Source organism: Chlamydotis macqueenii, chromosome 2 (assembly GCF_036417535.1).
Source record: "Chlamydotis macqueenii isolate bChlMac1 chromosome 2, bChlMac1.mat, whole genome shotgun sequence".
In the NCBI taxonomy this organism is placed as follows: Eukaryota; Metazoa; Chordata; class Aves; order Otidiformes; family Otididae; genus Chlamydotis; species Chlamydotis macqueenii.
Genome location: NC_141557.1, coordinates 2,568,105 through 2,582,524, shown reverse-complemented (window position 1 = coordinate 2,582,524; position 14,420 = coordinate 2,568,105). Strand labels below are relative to the sequence as shown.

At 41.7% G+C, this 14,420-nt stretch overlaps 1 protein-coding gene across 1 annotated transcript in view; it reads right to left on the bottom strand.

Annotated features, from left to right (window-relative positions):
* Positions 1-14,420, bottom strand: part of OBSCN (obscurin, cytoskeletal calmodulin and titin-interacting RhoGEF) — a 193,346-nt gene that overhangs the window by 111,036 nt on the left and 67,890 nt on the right. Inside the window, exons 32-42 of the mRNA XM_086741706.1 lie at positions 13,728-13,994; positions 11,835-12,101; positions 10,740-11,009; positions 9,749-10,015; positions 8,981-9,247; positions 7,129-7,401; positions 5,444-5,710; positions 2,892-3,158; positions 1,716-1,982; positions 851-1,114; positions 9-275 (exon numbers count right to left, since the gene is read on the bottom strand). Coding sequence (XP_086597832.1) covers positions 9-275; positions 851-1,114; positions 1,716-1,982; positions 2,892-3,158; positions 5,444-5,710; positions 7,129-7,401; positions 8,981-9,247; positions 9,749-10,015; positions 10,740-11,009; positions 11,835-12,101; positions 13,728-13,994 — 2,943 coding nt within the window. The remainder of the gene's footprint in view (positions 1-8; positions 276-850; positions 1,115-1,715; positions 1,983-2,891; positions 3,159-5,443; positions 5,711-7,128; positions 7,402-8,980; positions 9,248-9,748; positions 10,016-10,739; positions 11,010-11,834; positions 12,102-13,727; positions 13,995-14,420) is intronic.

The following is a 14,420-nucleotide window of genomic DNA, read 5'->3' as shown; positions in this document are numbered from 1 at the left end:
ACAGTTACCGTTCACTCTCAAAGCAGCTGTTGTCTTCTGGTCTCCACACACGCAGGTATAGCTCCCGGCATCTGTCAAGTCTAGATCTTGGATCACCAGCTCAGCAAAACGCCCTTCCCGTCTCATTTTGTATTTGCCATTTGGCATCAGCACCTTCCCGTCCTTCCTCCACTCAACCGAGCCCACCGCCTGGCTCAGCTCGCACTGCAGCGTGGCTGTCCCACTCTCGGTGGCTTCCTCGTTCTTCAGCTCTTTTTTGAAACGGACTGGCAGGGCTGAGAGATGCAGAATGAAAATGAATTGCAACCCAAGGCCCTGCCCAGATCTCTGGTCAGAGGCCGAATTGTGGTTTGTCATATGACTACCTGAGCCTTATTCCAGCACCCTTATCCTTAAACAGATTCTGCTTTTTGTGGATGATAAAAAAAAAAAAATCTCTAGTAAATTGTTCTGTGGGAATCAAAGTATGCGTGATCTTGATTGGAATCATGCATACAAATGACAAACTCTTCCTCATCATTAAAGCTGATGAACCCTTCTTAACAGAAAATCCCAAGGAATCTTATGTTTCCATACTAATTCAGGAAAACATGCACATCAGCAACTTTCACTTGAGGAAAAGTGAGAAGACAAGACAACACACACACACAGCAGAGACAGAGCATTGGGCATAATGAAAGCTGATCATGGATGGAGATTGGGGAAAGGAGTGACACGGTGACACAAAAAAGTGGAAGGATGAAAAAAGTAGAAGCAGGACATAAAGGTTGTGAGGGAATATAGAGATAGGAGGACGGAAGAGATAGACAAAAACATTCCAGAGTTTCATGGGTTATTTCTGACTTTTTACCATTCACTGATAAGGCTGCTGTGGTTTTTTGCTTCCCCACTACACATGTATAGTCTCCAGCATCCTTTGTGTCCAGATCGTGGATCAGCAGCTCAGCCACCGTGCCCTCCTGCCTCATCCTGTACTTGGTACTCGGACGGAGAAGAGTGTGTCCCTTCTTCCACTCCACAGGGACCTCTCTGCTCAGCTGGCATCTCAGGGTGGCAGTCCCACCTTCCATGGCTTCCACGCTTTTCAGCTCTTCTTTGATGAGCGCAGAGACGGCTGAGGAATGAAGTGTTCTCATTTTACTTGAGGAGCATCATTACCACCTGATGACTTCATATGGGACTTAAAACCAAAATAAACTCTCTTGGCACAGCTAATAAGCTCTGACCTACCTTCATTTCCAGGACTCTACTGGCATTTACAATAGCACACCATGAGTTTGGGAGGAAATAAAATCAAAACAATTATTTTCCAATAATTAGAATATCAGAGTAATTACCCTTCTGCTGCCTAAATGTTGTTGGTCACAGATGGCTGAAAAACTTGCTGAGAAAGTGCAGAAAGGAATTGCATATTCTTTAACAAAATGTGTAGCTGGGGTCCTTCTTACCTTCCAGCTTAGAGCTCAGACAAGCACCTCTGTCCAGAGCAGAAAGCAGAATAGTTATTTCAGAGGCAAGGAAAGATATCTTGTTACCAAACATATTTAATTGCTATGTTTTGGTATGAAATTATTGTCCTAGAAAACAAAGAACATAACGGACCCAGACAGAGCTGCCTTCTGTTTGTTCTGAACTCTCACTATGAATGTGCAGGAGCTAGCAGGACCATAGCAAGAACAACAACAAATAGTCACACGCAGGTGTCTTATTCCTACCATGGATTTTGACTTGGGCTGTGGTCTGCTGGTCTCCAGTGTCACAGGTGTATCTTCCCGCATCTTCTGGCTCTGCATCATGAATCACCAGCTCTGCCACTGTCCCCTTCTGCTTCATTTCATATTTGGCACTTGCCTGGAGTGTGGCTTCTCCCTTCTTCCACACCACGGTGGCATCAGCTTTTGTGAGTTCGCAGCGCAAGGAGACAGATTTCCCCTCTTCCATTTCCGTGTTCTCCAGGGCTTGTTTAAAAAGGACAGGCACAGCTAGAACACAGAACCAGGGATTAGGATATGCCTCTTGATCTGATGTACATTAAATGTCCCATGACAGCAGTCACCCCTTGGAAACACTCCATTTCCAAATGAGCAGGAGCAGCCCTAGACCCTCTTCTTGGCTTTGTGGCATCAAAATGATTCTGCTTGGGAGCAGGAAGAAATCTCTCCCGTAGATGTTATCATGTCACTGTGGATTCCCAGGAGTATGGGGAAAATTTCTCTCATTTTAATAAGGATCCCTTCAGAGTCCTCTGAGCATCCTCTTCCAACAAATTACCTGCTACTGCAGGACTCAGACAGCATTCATGTCCTACATCTCTCCTGCTTTCTGCTTCAGCACATGCTACTGTTGCTGTACTACTGAAGGTTCTGTATTTGTTTAATGGCATTGGGGAGTGCAGATGGCATCTGAGAGCCTTTAAAAAGGATGCTTTGGGGAGTTTGGGGGGTCTAAACATTAATCAGTTGGCCACCTGCCATTTGCCAGGGACTGGGCTTATGTTCTCATACTCTTGTGCTCAAGTTCTCCTGGTGTCCCTCTCTTAACTCCAGTCTTAATCAAAGCCATGTAAACCAGCTGATAGGTCAGGAACTATGGCACATAGGGTATAGAAAATGAACACTCTGCACTGATTTACTTTTTTTTGACCAGTGGGAAGTTACACATTTAAAATCTCAGAAACATCATGTGAGATTACACGAATGCAATATATATATATATATATATTTATACAGGTGCTTCCAAGTATGTGATATTACCTTTAAATTTTATGTATGAATTTGTAGATGGCACTGCCACGAAAAAAAAATAGAAGTGCTATGTGATTTTTTTTTTTAATAGAAGATCTATTAAGCAATGAGTTAAGAAAGCATGGCAATGTATCTAACTCTGCCTACCATTTACTTTCACCCGAGCAGTGGTCTTCAGTTCCCCAGCGCTGCAGGTATAGTCTCCAGCATCTAACGATTTGACATCTCGGATAATGAGCTCTGCCACAGTACCATGCTGCTTAAATTCATACTTCTCGCTGGCATAGAGAACAGTGTCTCCTTTCATCCATTTCACTGGGGTATCGGGTTTGCTGAGCTCACAGGTCAACTTGACTTGTTTTCCTTCTTTAGCTTCTTCATTTCGGAGCTCTCGCTTGAAAAGAACTGGGATTTCTGAAAAAGAATATTGCAAATGTATAAGGAAACACATAAAATTGGAAATGACTTTTCCCTTTTTGTTTCAGACTTCATTACTCAGATAGAAAACCACAGGAACAGAAAAGTACTAGCAAACAGATTCTCACAGCTCACATCTGGCTGCCAGCACTCTACAGCAGCAAAAAATATTTGAGACCACGTGCTTTTTTTCCTTTTAATCATTATCTGTGCTATTGAAGACATTGTGACCATTGTCATTCTTAACATTAGTGGCAGAGGTTGCCCTGCTGTGAATGACACAAATAGTGTGTTGCAGAGTTGCAGGTGGGTGGTCAGAGCTGGGCCATTGGCATAAAAAAAAAAACTTAAAACTTTGAGGTTGACTCGCACATAACACAGAGGACACAAAGAAATGGCAAAGCACTTTCTGTCGCTACCACCGGTATTGATTTCTAATTACAAAAAAAAAACCCCACAACATATTTTCATCAGACATGGGTACAGACTTAAAACCAGCACAGAGCAAACATGGAGAGGAAAGCACAGCTGCACATGAAGGGGTCCCTGTGGAGATGCCTGTGCAGGCTCTGTCACAGCCTGGGATTCAAGGCTTTAAGTGAGCTAATGTAGAGAAGGCACTTACTGGGGCAAAAAAAAACCAAACCCAACTGAAGTGTTTTCCCTTCAGGCCATGAAAAAACCCCAATTTTCTTCTAGTTTCTGCTGTCTTATGAATATACAAGTCAGCTACTGATTTGTTACACAGCTGTCCTGTGGCTGTTGAAAATCTACAGCCTACTCTTCTATTCCACTCTTCCCTCTAGTTTAGGACACTCAATGTCACACGGCTACTGAAATTTTTTTTTCCTATTTTTTTTTTGCATTCTGCTGTCCTGATGTAACCCTAACAGACAAAGGAAAGCTACAGCAGTGTAATTCTTTGTAGATATCTGTATGCCTTCACTCCACATCTACTGGTGATCTGAATCCATGTGTTTAAATCCTGCATCCATCCACACCCTTCTTTGTGAAGGGAAGAATGGAGCTGTTGTTTAACACTCATTACAAGTGCTTTTTTTAAATTTCAAACAGAGAAATAATTCTTCATCATTAGTGAGATCCATGTCCTAGTAAACTCAAAACTTCTGGTTTTGTGTAGCAGATATTGGGAAAGCATCCTAGTACTAATGAAAGACATTTGAAGGTCCCTTCCAACCCCAACCATTCTATGACATAGAAAATCTGGACCATTAACCATCACCTCTCTTCTTCGTTACATTGTCAAGGTCTTCTCTTTCCTTGCACAGCAGATCTCAGCCTTAAGTAAACTTATTTCTTTACACTCTAGATAAATACTGTGAGCGTCTTGCCTTCCTTCTTCATGCTCTGAGGTTCCGGTTGATTATTCCAACAACCCAAATGTTTTTTCTTCACACTGACTTCTCTAACTCGGGTGCAGCTTCTGATCAGCCCTTCCAGAGTACGTTAAGAGCTGCATGCAGGATATCTACTAGTCAGGCTAAGCCCAGCCTGTGCCATGAACAGCTTCCCTGTATCTGCTCGAACCTGCCCATGTGAATGGGCAGTTTTGCTCACAGGAACCAAGCTCATCAGCCTCAGGCTGGGGCAGTGACTTAAGACAGGTGGGAGGAATTGTAATGCTGCTGTCTGGGTGAGCCTGGTTCTGACATGGATCAGACCCAATGCTTGCCTAATGTATGTGGTGCTTACCCAACGTGCTCAAGGAAGCACATTAAAGACTCATATGTCTAAGAGGAGAACTTTTGCTCCAGCTTAGACAACAACCCTTCAGATAGCACCTCCCGCCTGATCATGGTCTTTGGAATAAAAACTTTGGATGCACTACTCTCAGTAAATTTGGCTGCCCAGAGCGATTATCCAGACAAATGTGGGTGTATGAGCTCCCTCCCTGGAGAGGGCCATCAGTGGAGACAGATTCAGAAGGTGATTCATCCTTTCTCTAGATTCCTCTTAGGCTCGGTGGATCTCCTACAAAGATGCCAGCTGTTCTCTACTGACCCATTGCTCTCTGCTCCAGAGAGCGGAGGCACTGAATATTCATGGAGCTAAAATCAGGTAAGATCAATTTTCCTGTTCAATATTCTGTCACCATTCTGGGTGCTGTCCCACATGACTTGATGAGAACTCCTGCATTGTGGTGCAAATACAAAACATTCCTTTTCAGCATAGTGTCACACTTTTATCATTTCAATTTATTACTCTGACCTCGGTGTTAGATGACGAGTTAGGACCCAAACCATCACTCCAAATGTTCTTACCCTTGACAGTAATAACCGCACTACTTTTAGCTGCTCCAGCCTCACACTCATATCTGCCACTGTCTCTTTCTTCTGCCCTGTGAATGACAAGCTTGGCTTCAAATCCCGACCGGCTGATGTTATACTTGGAAGAATTCCTAAGGCTTTTTCCGTCTTTGCACCACTTTACAGGGCTGTCTGATTTGGAGGTTTCACAGTGAAGGATCACATCCTCTCCCTCAGTGACTTCAGTATCAACCAGCTCCTTTGTGAAGATGCAGGGCTTCTCTAGAATCACATAAAAATCGTCTGAGATGTTTCAGAAGAGGTGTGGATTTTCATATCACAAGTAATCTGTGAGATTTACGTTTAGGATTACTTGTATCAAAATTACAGGTCAAGGTTAGTAACAAATAATTTGGTGTTCATGACCATAAAGCCCTCAGGAAGGCACCAGTCATGCCATAAAATGTTGTTTAGTAAATACCTAAACACATCTGGGAGAAATTGTGAAGAAAATACACCTATTGAAGAAGATAAATAAAATCTCTCTCACATCTCATTAAATACGAACAAAATGGAGACATGATTTTCCTTAGCCCTTTTACATAGTTCGAACCTTCTAACTGAATGTGGAAAAGTTAATTCTGCATGAAGTGAGGTGCTAGACAGGTTTTTAAAAGCCAGTCATCTAGAGTAGGTCTCATCTCATCTGTGTGAGTCATCTAAACCAGCAGAGAGCCCAGACTGGTCATGAAGAGTGTCTCTATAACCACTGGAAGATGACAGACACCTCCAGAGATCAGATATTCTGTCCCAAAATAGGTCATTAGGAGAGAGGAGATGGAAACGCTTGTCTTTCTACAAAGTTTATAGAAGTAGCCTAAGCTAGATACCAGTAGCTAAATTGACCAAGGTAGATCTTATCCCCCTAGCTTAAGGCTTTTTAATTCATAAAAATCCAATCAATCAGAAAAACAAAACCTGGTTTTGGTACCATAGCATCACATATTAGTGTTACCAAAAGGAATCAGCCTTTTGCAAATAAGATCTTTCATTTCCCTTCAGAAAAAAATCTGGTTGCATTTCTGTAGTATGGCAAAATTTGGGCAAATTTTCAAATTAAAAAAAAAAGTTCTTGGTAAGAAACGTGGTGATTCTGAAAAGAATGAGAATATGACCTAACACAGTGGAGAATGTTTGTTTTTCCTCTCTGGGCAGTGAGAAATATTTCTCTTTCCAGTAAGAAAATACCTCTCTGATCCTGTATTCTTAGGCTTCCTGGCATTCATTTGTTTTCCCCTCATTGTAGAAGTAGACTAACAGTGCAATTTTAACTTAGCTTAACTTTTCCAGAGAAAAACAATTCATTGTCAACAATGAATAGCAGAGAACACACGTAATGTTGCCTTTCCAACAAGGAAAACCAAATTAAAAACTTATTGGTTGCACTTTTTTTTTTTTTTGTTTGAACTAACTGATTTCTCCTATCATCATTATTCTGTTGTCATCAACCTATCAGCTCAGCTCAAGGCATCCATGTACCATCACTACAGTATAACATTCCCCTCTAAGGTCCAATATGCAGATATACATATGATGGGGTCAAATTTGTAGCGTTTTGTTCTTTTTTTCACCTACCCAGGTTAACCCATACTTATTTCTATGCATTCTTTCCTCTCCTGCAGATTTTATGATTAAATTACCTTTAACAACCAAACTGGCAGATGTTTTCTTATCACCAGCTTCAAATGTAATGACCCCCGAGTCCTTCAGTGAGAGTTTTTTCACTGTTAGCAAGTGATATCCATCAGGCTGAGACTGGATCTCATTAAGTTCATTGGTATGGAGTGGGGTTTTATCCAAAAACCACTGCACTTTGCTATAGTCTACAGGAGAGATTCTGCATTTAAACGTGGCAGATTCTCCTTCTAACACAGTGACATCTTCCAGGTCTTCTGTTATTAGCACTTTCTGGCCTGAAAGGAACATAGATATATCAATTACTGGAATCTTCGGTTTCTAGCATGAAAATTGATATGGAAAACTCCAAGATTTACCATGTGAGTATTTCAAGAAAGAAATATGTTCATGATACAGAAGACTGGAACACAATTCTCCTGTTATTAAACACATAAATTATTCACAGGAAGATAATATGTACAGGACACACACCAAAATAGGATGAAGACAACTTCAAAGTACCAGAAGACATATAGCAGAACAAGCAGCCAGCACAATACGAATCCAGTGTTACAAAGTTTCTCCTAATGGAACTACCTGGAAAGGATGTGGCTCTGATAACATCACTGGGGTCTAGACATCACTAAGCAGATGACACCTCCCATGACAACCCTTTTGATTTTCTATAGCAAATATAACCTGCTTTCCATGGGATAGAACCACCCAACCCCCACTTTCTTTGAGCTTAGTTCAACCATAAACACAGCGAGAAGTGGAGGGAGTGTCTGACTGTAGATTTAGTGAAAAGAAACAAAACGACAGCCACAAAAATCCATCAGTATAGATATAGATAGATATACATCTATCTGTAAATAAATAAATAAAATAAGGTTATCACCGTACACAAAGATATATCTAATGTTGCTCCTACTTACAAAACCAGTACAGGGAATTTTTTACTTTTGTCGTGAGCTTTGTGACAGTGAAGTATTTTTTCACTCAGAAAAGGTGATGTTAGAGACCTCACAGTAAGTTCAGGCAGCTCAGATCCTGAGGCCATGATGGGGATTAAGCACACTTCTTTGCTTCTCAAGGCTGCTCTAGCAGATGATCAGAGGTGGAGGAGTCTGTTTTTTCCCCCTAGTCTTTAATAACAGTAATAACTAATAAGTGGACCCTACCACTTCATCTCCATGTGACTACTCTTGAACGGTTCCTCCTATTCTCTTCATTGCCTCATCAATTTCAGCTCAAGGATTTCTCCCAGTTGGGGCTCCAGTGAGGGAACTGTCAGGAGCAGTAACAACCAGACCTCACTTCTCCCCCTTAAACACCGCCTTGCAGTTAGCTTTGGCCACCACAGCTCATTTACTGCCTGTAGCATCAAACAAGACGCTTAGGTTGTACTCCTCAGCTGGAGATTGGGTTATGCCCTTCATCTCTAAGGTGCAGAAGGACACATGAAGCACTTAAAGATCCTGGACCACTCATTTACCCATCCCTGCTACTGGAAAGAGGCATCAAGGGATACAGATAAAAGCCCAGAGGTAGAAGGATTTTTCCCTCTTCTAACAGCAAGCACGCTGAATCATATCCATATGTTCACACAGGAACACCAGCCTCTCCCTCACATCAGCATTTTGGGTTTTAAAGAACACCCAAAGTACTCCAGGTGTAACTTCTTCAAATCAACAAATTGCTCTGTATGTCTGGCTCCATGTTGCCATATTTTTGTCCGTATGGCCTGTGCAGTATATATACATCATGACTCAGAGCCAGAAATCAGCAGATCTACTACCTGTATGCTGAGAAATAGATCTACCCATGTATATAGTGTTTCCTGAGGATGTACAATCATGTTCCTCTCATGCACACCTTTCACGACCAGCTTGGCTCGGGACTGGGCATCTCCAATGTCGCAGGTGTAAGTGTCGCTGTCACTTTTCTCCAAGTTATTTATGGTCAGCTGCAGGACTTGTCCTTTCTGTACGATCTCGTACTTCTTGCTGGCCTTGAGTTCAGCTATGCCTTTCCTCCAGATCACTGAAGAGGCAGCTTTCTCACTCTGGCACATAAAAACTGCAGTTCCACTTTCATCAGCTTTTAAATCTGAAAGTTCCTTGACAAAATAATTAGGTTTTTCTGGAAGAAAAAATGTATACAGACAGATTTGTTACCCAAACAAGTCCTGTGCATATGGAATGGTCTTGAATCGCCTCTGCCCACACCTGTAGAATCATAGAATATAGAGACGGAAAGGATCAAAGATCACCAGGTCCATCTCATGTCACAGGGCATATCAGATAAAATATTTCTAGAGGATACCTGAAAATTTTAATGCCATTGTACAGGTGCTGGTGAGATCTTATCTGGCAGACTGCATCCAGTTTTGATCATCCATATTCAAAAAAGACTAATTCAAACTGCCAATTTTGATCGGCTCATTAAGTGGCACATAAAATTCTTCAGCACCTACAAGGTGGGTTTTTTCAGATTTTTTAAAAACTGTTTAATCTACGACATTTTTTGAAAACTAAAAATTTATAATATTTAGAGAGGTGGAAGATAAGAATGTCTCCCACAGGTTGTAGTTATTTACCCCAATTTCTGTACACGCCAGACCCTACGCAAGATTCGACTGACCTTGCACTGTGATCCTGGCTTTCGTTTTAGAGACCTCTGTCTCACAGGTGTACTCCCCACTGTCCTTGACCGTAGAGTCATGGATGATCAGAACGGCCCGTGTCCCCTCTTGGTGCAAGTCATATTTCTGGCTTTTTCGGATTGCTTTGCCGTCCTTGTACCACCTGATGCTCTCGTCAGGTTTCGACAATTCACAGCTCAGGCTGATGTCCTGCCCCACTGCTGATGTTTTATCCTCCAGTTGTTTTGTAACCTCAGTAGGCTTTTCTGAAGAGAGGAAAAAAATTAAAGGGAAGTTTGAATAAAAATCATTATCATGATAGCTATACAGTTGGAGTTTTTGCAATTCAAATATCCAGCACGTTTTCACACTCCTCAGTGAATGATTCATATTACATCAAGGAAGGGAGGGAAAAAGCAGTCTTGCTCTTCAGTATATATTAATTGCAGTTATGGGCTCTCAGGGAATATTAATGATTGCTTGCAGGAACTGAGGACTGGCATCTATTTCAGGGGATGTCATTTTGTCATCACTGAAGCTGCTGTAGGCATGCAGTTATGGTGGGACCTATCTCACTAAATACAGACATCTACGCCTCAGAGATGTAGCAGAGGCACTCACCCCAGGGCCACTCTACAGTCAGCAGTGACCTGCTGAGGACAGGCAATGGACTTCAAAGAACAATTTATTTTGTTCTAAACAAGTCTAACTGCAGATGATGAACCACGGCTGAAAACTACCTCCACTATCCGGGGAGCCTTGTGTGATTATCTCAAATACATGGAGTCTGGGTAGTAATTGTCTGTATCTACATCTATAAAACTTTTAAGCCTTTCACTTGTTTTTAAGGAAAAATCTCTGTGTTTCAAGGCTGACAGAGAAGGTTCCTAGTCACTTGGATCATAATAAGAGTTTGCCTTCATGGTTTACTGACATACCTTACGAGAAGACATCCAAGAAAAAACCCCAGAAATTTTCTGATCTCATTACCTTTCACAACCAGAGAAGCCTTGGAGGTTAGACCACGGGTAGTGAAAATGACTTCCCCAGCATCATCAGGAATCACACTTTTGATATTGAGTGTATATTTCCGACCCACGTTAGAGGCTTTAAATCGCCCACCACTTTCCACTTTGCTCCCGTTCAGTGTCCAGTTGAAGTCGCCAATGCTTTCGTGGGACAAAATACACTCAAAAGTGCAGTCTTCTCCCTCCTGGACTTCAGTGTTCTTGAGCCGTTTGGTGATGCCAATGTTGAGTTCTGGAAGACAAAATGTACATTAATAGAAGGAAAAAATAATTTTATGATGGACATGAGTAGTAGTATTGACATTTTAGCTCATCAGACTAGTTTATCTACTGGATTGGCAGGACAGCACTGCATTCCTTACAGATGTATTTGAAATGTGAAAGATTTCTCAGACATTATTTCACTCAGAATCACCACAAAGTTATAGAAAAAGGGACATGTGAATCTCCTGGCTTTGCTGTGGAAGGACTCCATGAAGAACAGCTCACTCAGTGAAGAGTCAAGATTCAACGAACCATAGGGGAGAAAAGCTGTCAGATAGGAAGTCTCTGAGATGTTATGTGAGGTTTTTCCCCATGCTGATATGACAAATGGGATGTTTGTATTTGTTAACTTGTTACCATCCTATCCCTCCTGGTATTCAAATGAGACGAACTAAAAATTTTCTCATTATCAATATGACTTTGAAAGCCATGAAGATCCTTTTTCCTTCAGGCAGCCACAGAAATGAGAGGACAGGCTGAACTGCTGGGTTCTTCAACACACAATGCTGTCCTGCTTTTTTGTTCCCACAATAGATTGTGAATTAATAGCTAAAAAACATGAAACACAAGGTGCTTGGGGTTTTTTGGTGTTGGGTTGGTTTTTTTTTTGAGAGAGAGATCTTTCAGATGATTTTCACTGAGACAACAGATACACTTACATCAAAGAGCAACAGGAATTATTCAGCCATCCTCATGTTATGTGAGGCTCAAGGAAGAATAGGTGTCACACAAAGTGACCAAGCCCACCTGTATTTGCAATACTCCTTGACTGGCCGTTGTCTAAAATACTTACCCTGAACGCTGACTTTTGACTTGGCGACATCAGTGCCAATATCACATGTGTATAAACCTGCATCTGTCTTTTCAAGGTCATGGATAATGAGGCACAGGGTCTTCCCAGACTGTATCAGCTCATACTTGTTACCAGAAGTGACCTTCACACCATCCTTCTTCCAAACAGGTTTGACTTTTTCTTTGGAGGCTTCACATTGCAGTTTAATCACACCTCGCTCCTCACCAAAAACATCGTCCAGGGACTTCATGAAGACAGCAGGCTTCTCTGAAGGTTAACAGGCAAAGCAGAGAACAACCAGGATGTTTAAATCGAGAGATTTTCAGTTTCCACCAAATACTCAAAGAGAGCTAAAGCAAACCCTCAGCAATGCTGATGATAGCAATGCAGAACCTAAAATAGTCTCACAGCTTATGAATGGAATGAGTTTTCGGGAAATCAGAATTTATTAATAGGAGGATGCAGGAAAGGAGAGAGGCAGTCTGCATTGCCATGGATGGGGAGTGACATTCAGTGCTGTAATCGTGGCCTTTATTACTGTACACCTATGAGATTGCAAGGACACATTTTTGTCCGTTTTTTGGGCATCTATCAGGCACAGAGATCCCATCACAGGCAATGGGGCTTGTGGCAGGCATATTGGGCCCTAGTGAAGGTCAGAGGGACAGCTTCACACTACTATGGAACAGCTATTCAACAAGACAGACTAGATTTAAGGAAACTGTTGTCTGCATTGTGGAGGAGCAGAAAATGTTATCTGGGAACGTCCTTTCCCATTGCAGAAGTCTACAAGTGGAAAGGGGTCAAGTGGTCAGAAGAAAAATGCGTGAAGGGAAGTAATTGGGACATAGGTCTTCTAGAGACCGAGAGCTGGCACTGCTTTTTCACAAAGCAAGATTCATTCTAATTAACATCTAATTTTAAGTATATTTGACACTGAAGATATTTATACGGGGGAAATATTTGACCAGTTATAAAAGAAAGAAGGAAGAGGAAATCCTTCAGATTCTCTGCGTGGATAAAGTAAAAGAGTCAAATTATTCAGATACTCTGGGAAGAACAAATTAGTCGTGATCAGGAGGTAAAATGCAAAGGAAATTAGAGACATGATTCTCTAGGAGGATATGGAGAATATCAGACTGACTTTCAGAGAGTGGCTCAGAACATTTCCCACTCACGTTTCCAGATACATGAATGAGTTAAGTTAGGATAACAAGTCACTGTGATTTACCTGAGCATGCATGAACAGGTACTTTGTTAAAGAAAATATGATTTTGAAATTTTGGTGAGAGTTTTACCTCCTCCTCTTTCTAACATGCCTAAAATAATTCACGGAACTTACTGTGGCTTAGCTGATCACAGAATTATAGAGTGGTTTGAGTTGGAAGGGACCTTAAAAGTCATCTAGTTCCAACCCCCCTGCAAGGAGCGATGTGTGACCAAATTTCAAGATGTGTTAAGGACAGCAGCAAACTGCCTTCTCTTTGCTGAATCAGTCCAACTCCAGAACCGATGTACTGGAAGGTACCTCCTACCCTTGGAAGTACCCTGAAGCTTAGCTCCTTGCAGATAAAAATCTTTATAAACAACAGTTTATAGACTACATACTATTGAAGACACCTACAAGTAAATGAAATTGCTCTTGCGACTATCCTGATGACAAGTAAAAGGATGCTAAATAGCTATGGAAAGTTTTGGCAGGAGACCAAAAAAGTCTTCCTTAGAAAAATCATCAGCTGCAGTAGAAACTTAGAGTGGAAGAAAGCCCTCACGCACTTATTACTCGGCCCTGGAGAGATGAAGCTTATGAGCAGGATCGCTGCATGGATATGGTATGTAAGAGCTCCTTTGCCTCTCTTATTTACATTCAGGAGGCGTGTGATCACAACCCACCTATCACCTTCAGACGCACGCTCTCTGACACCTTGTCTGACTTCATTGTCACTGTGCCGGCATCCTCAGGCTTGACCTGCTTCATCGTCAGCGTGTAGCAATTGCCAACGTTTCTGATGTCATTGAAATTGTTGGTGTAAAGGAGGGTGCCGTTGAGGAACCATTCCACATCCTCGTCATCATGGGACAGCTCGCAGGAGAAGACAGCAGAACTCTCTTCTTCAATTTCCACGTCCTGCAGGTGTTTGAGTACTTCTACGTTGCGTGCTGTAGGAAAGAAAGGTGTAATATTGTCACTGTTACCGTAAATCAGTACTGTTACTACAAATGGATTTCATAGTGTTTAGAGTTTATTAGAAGATTTAGTCTGGTCTCCTGTACACAATGGGTCTTTACGTTTCATTTCCTTGGTTCTGCATTTGATCCAACACAAAAACATCCATTAAAAAGACTGCATTGCCCAGAGTCCTCAATTCTCTTCTTACACATAAAACTGTTTTGCTTTTTTTTTCTTTTTAATTTAAAAATAAGGAAGTTTTTCTAAAATGGTAATGACATTACAGCGATACCTAAATAGCCCACAGAGCTCCAATTCCTATGTGCTCATCACTGCACACACGCATATGCTTTACAACTAAATTGTCCCTGACTCACCGCCAGGGAAATAAAAAGGATGAGATGAAGGCAATGGTT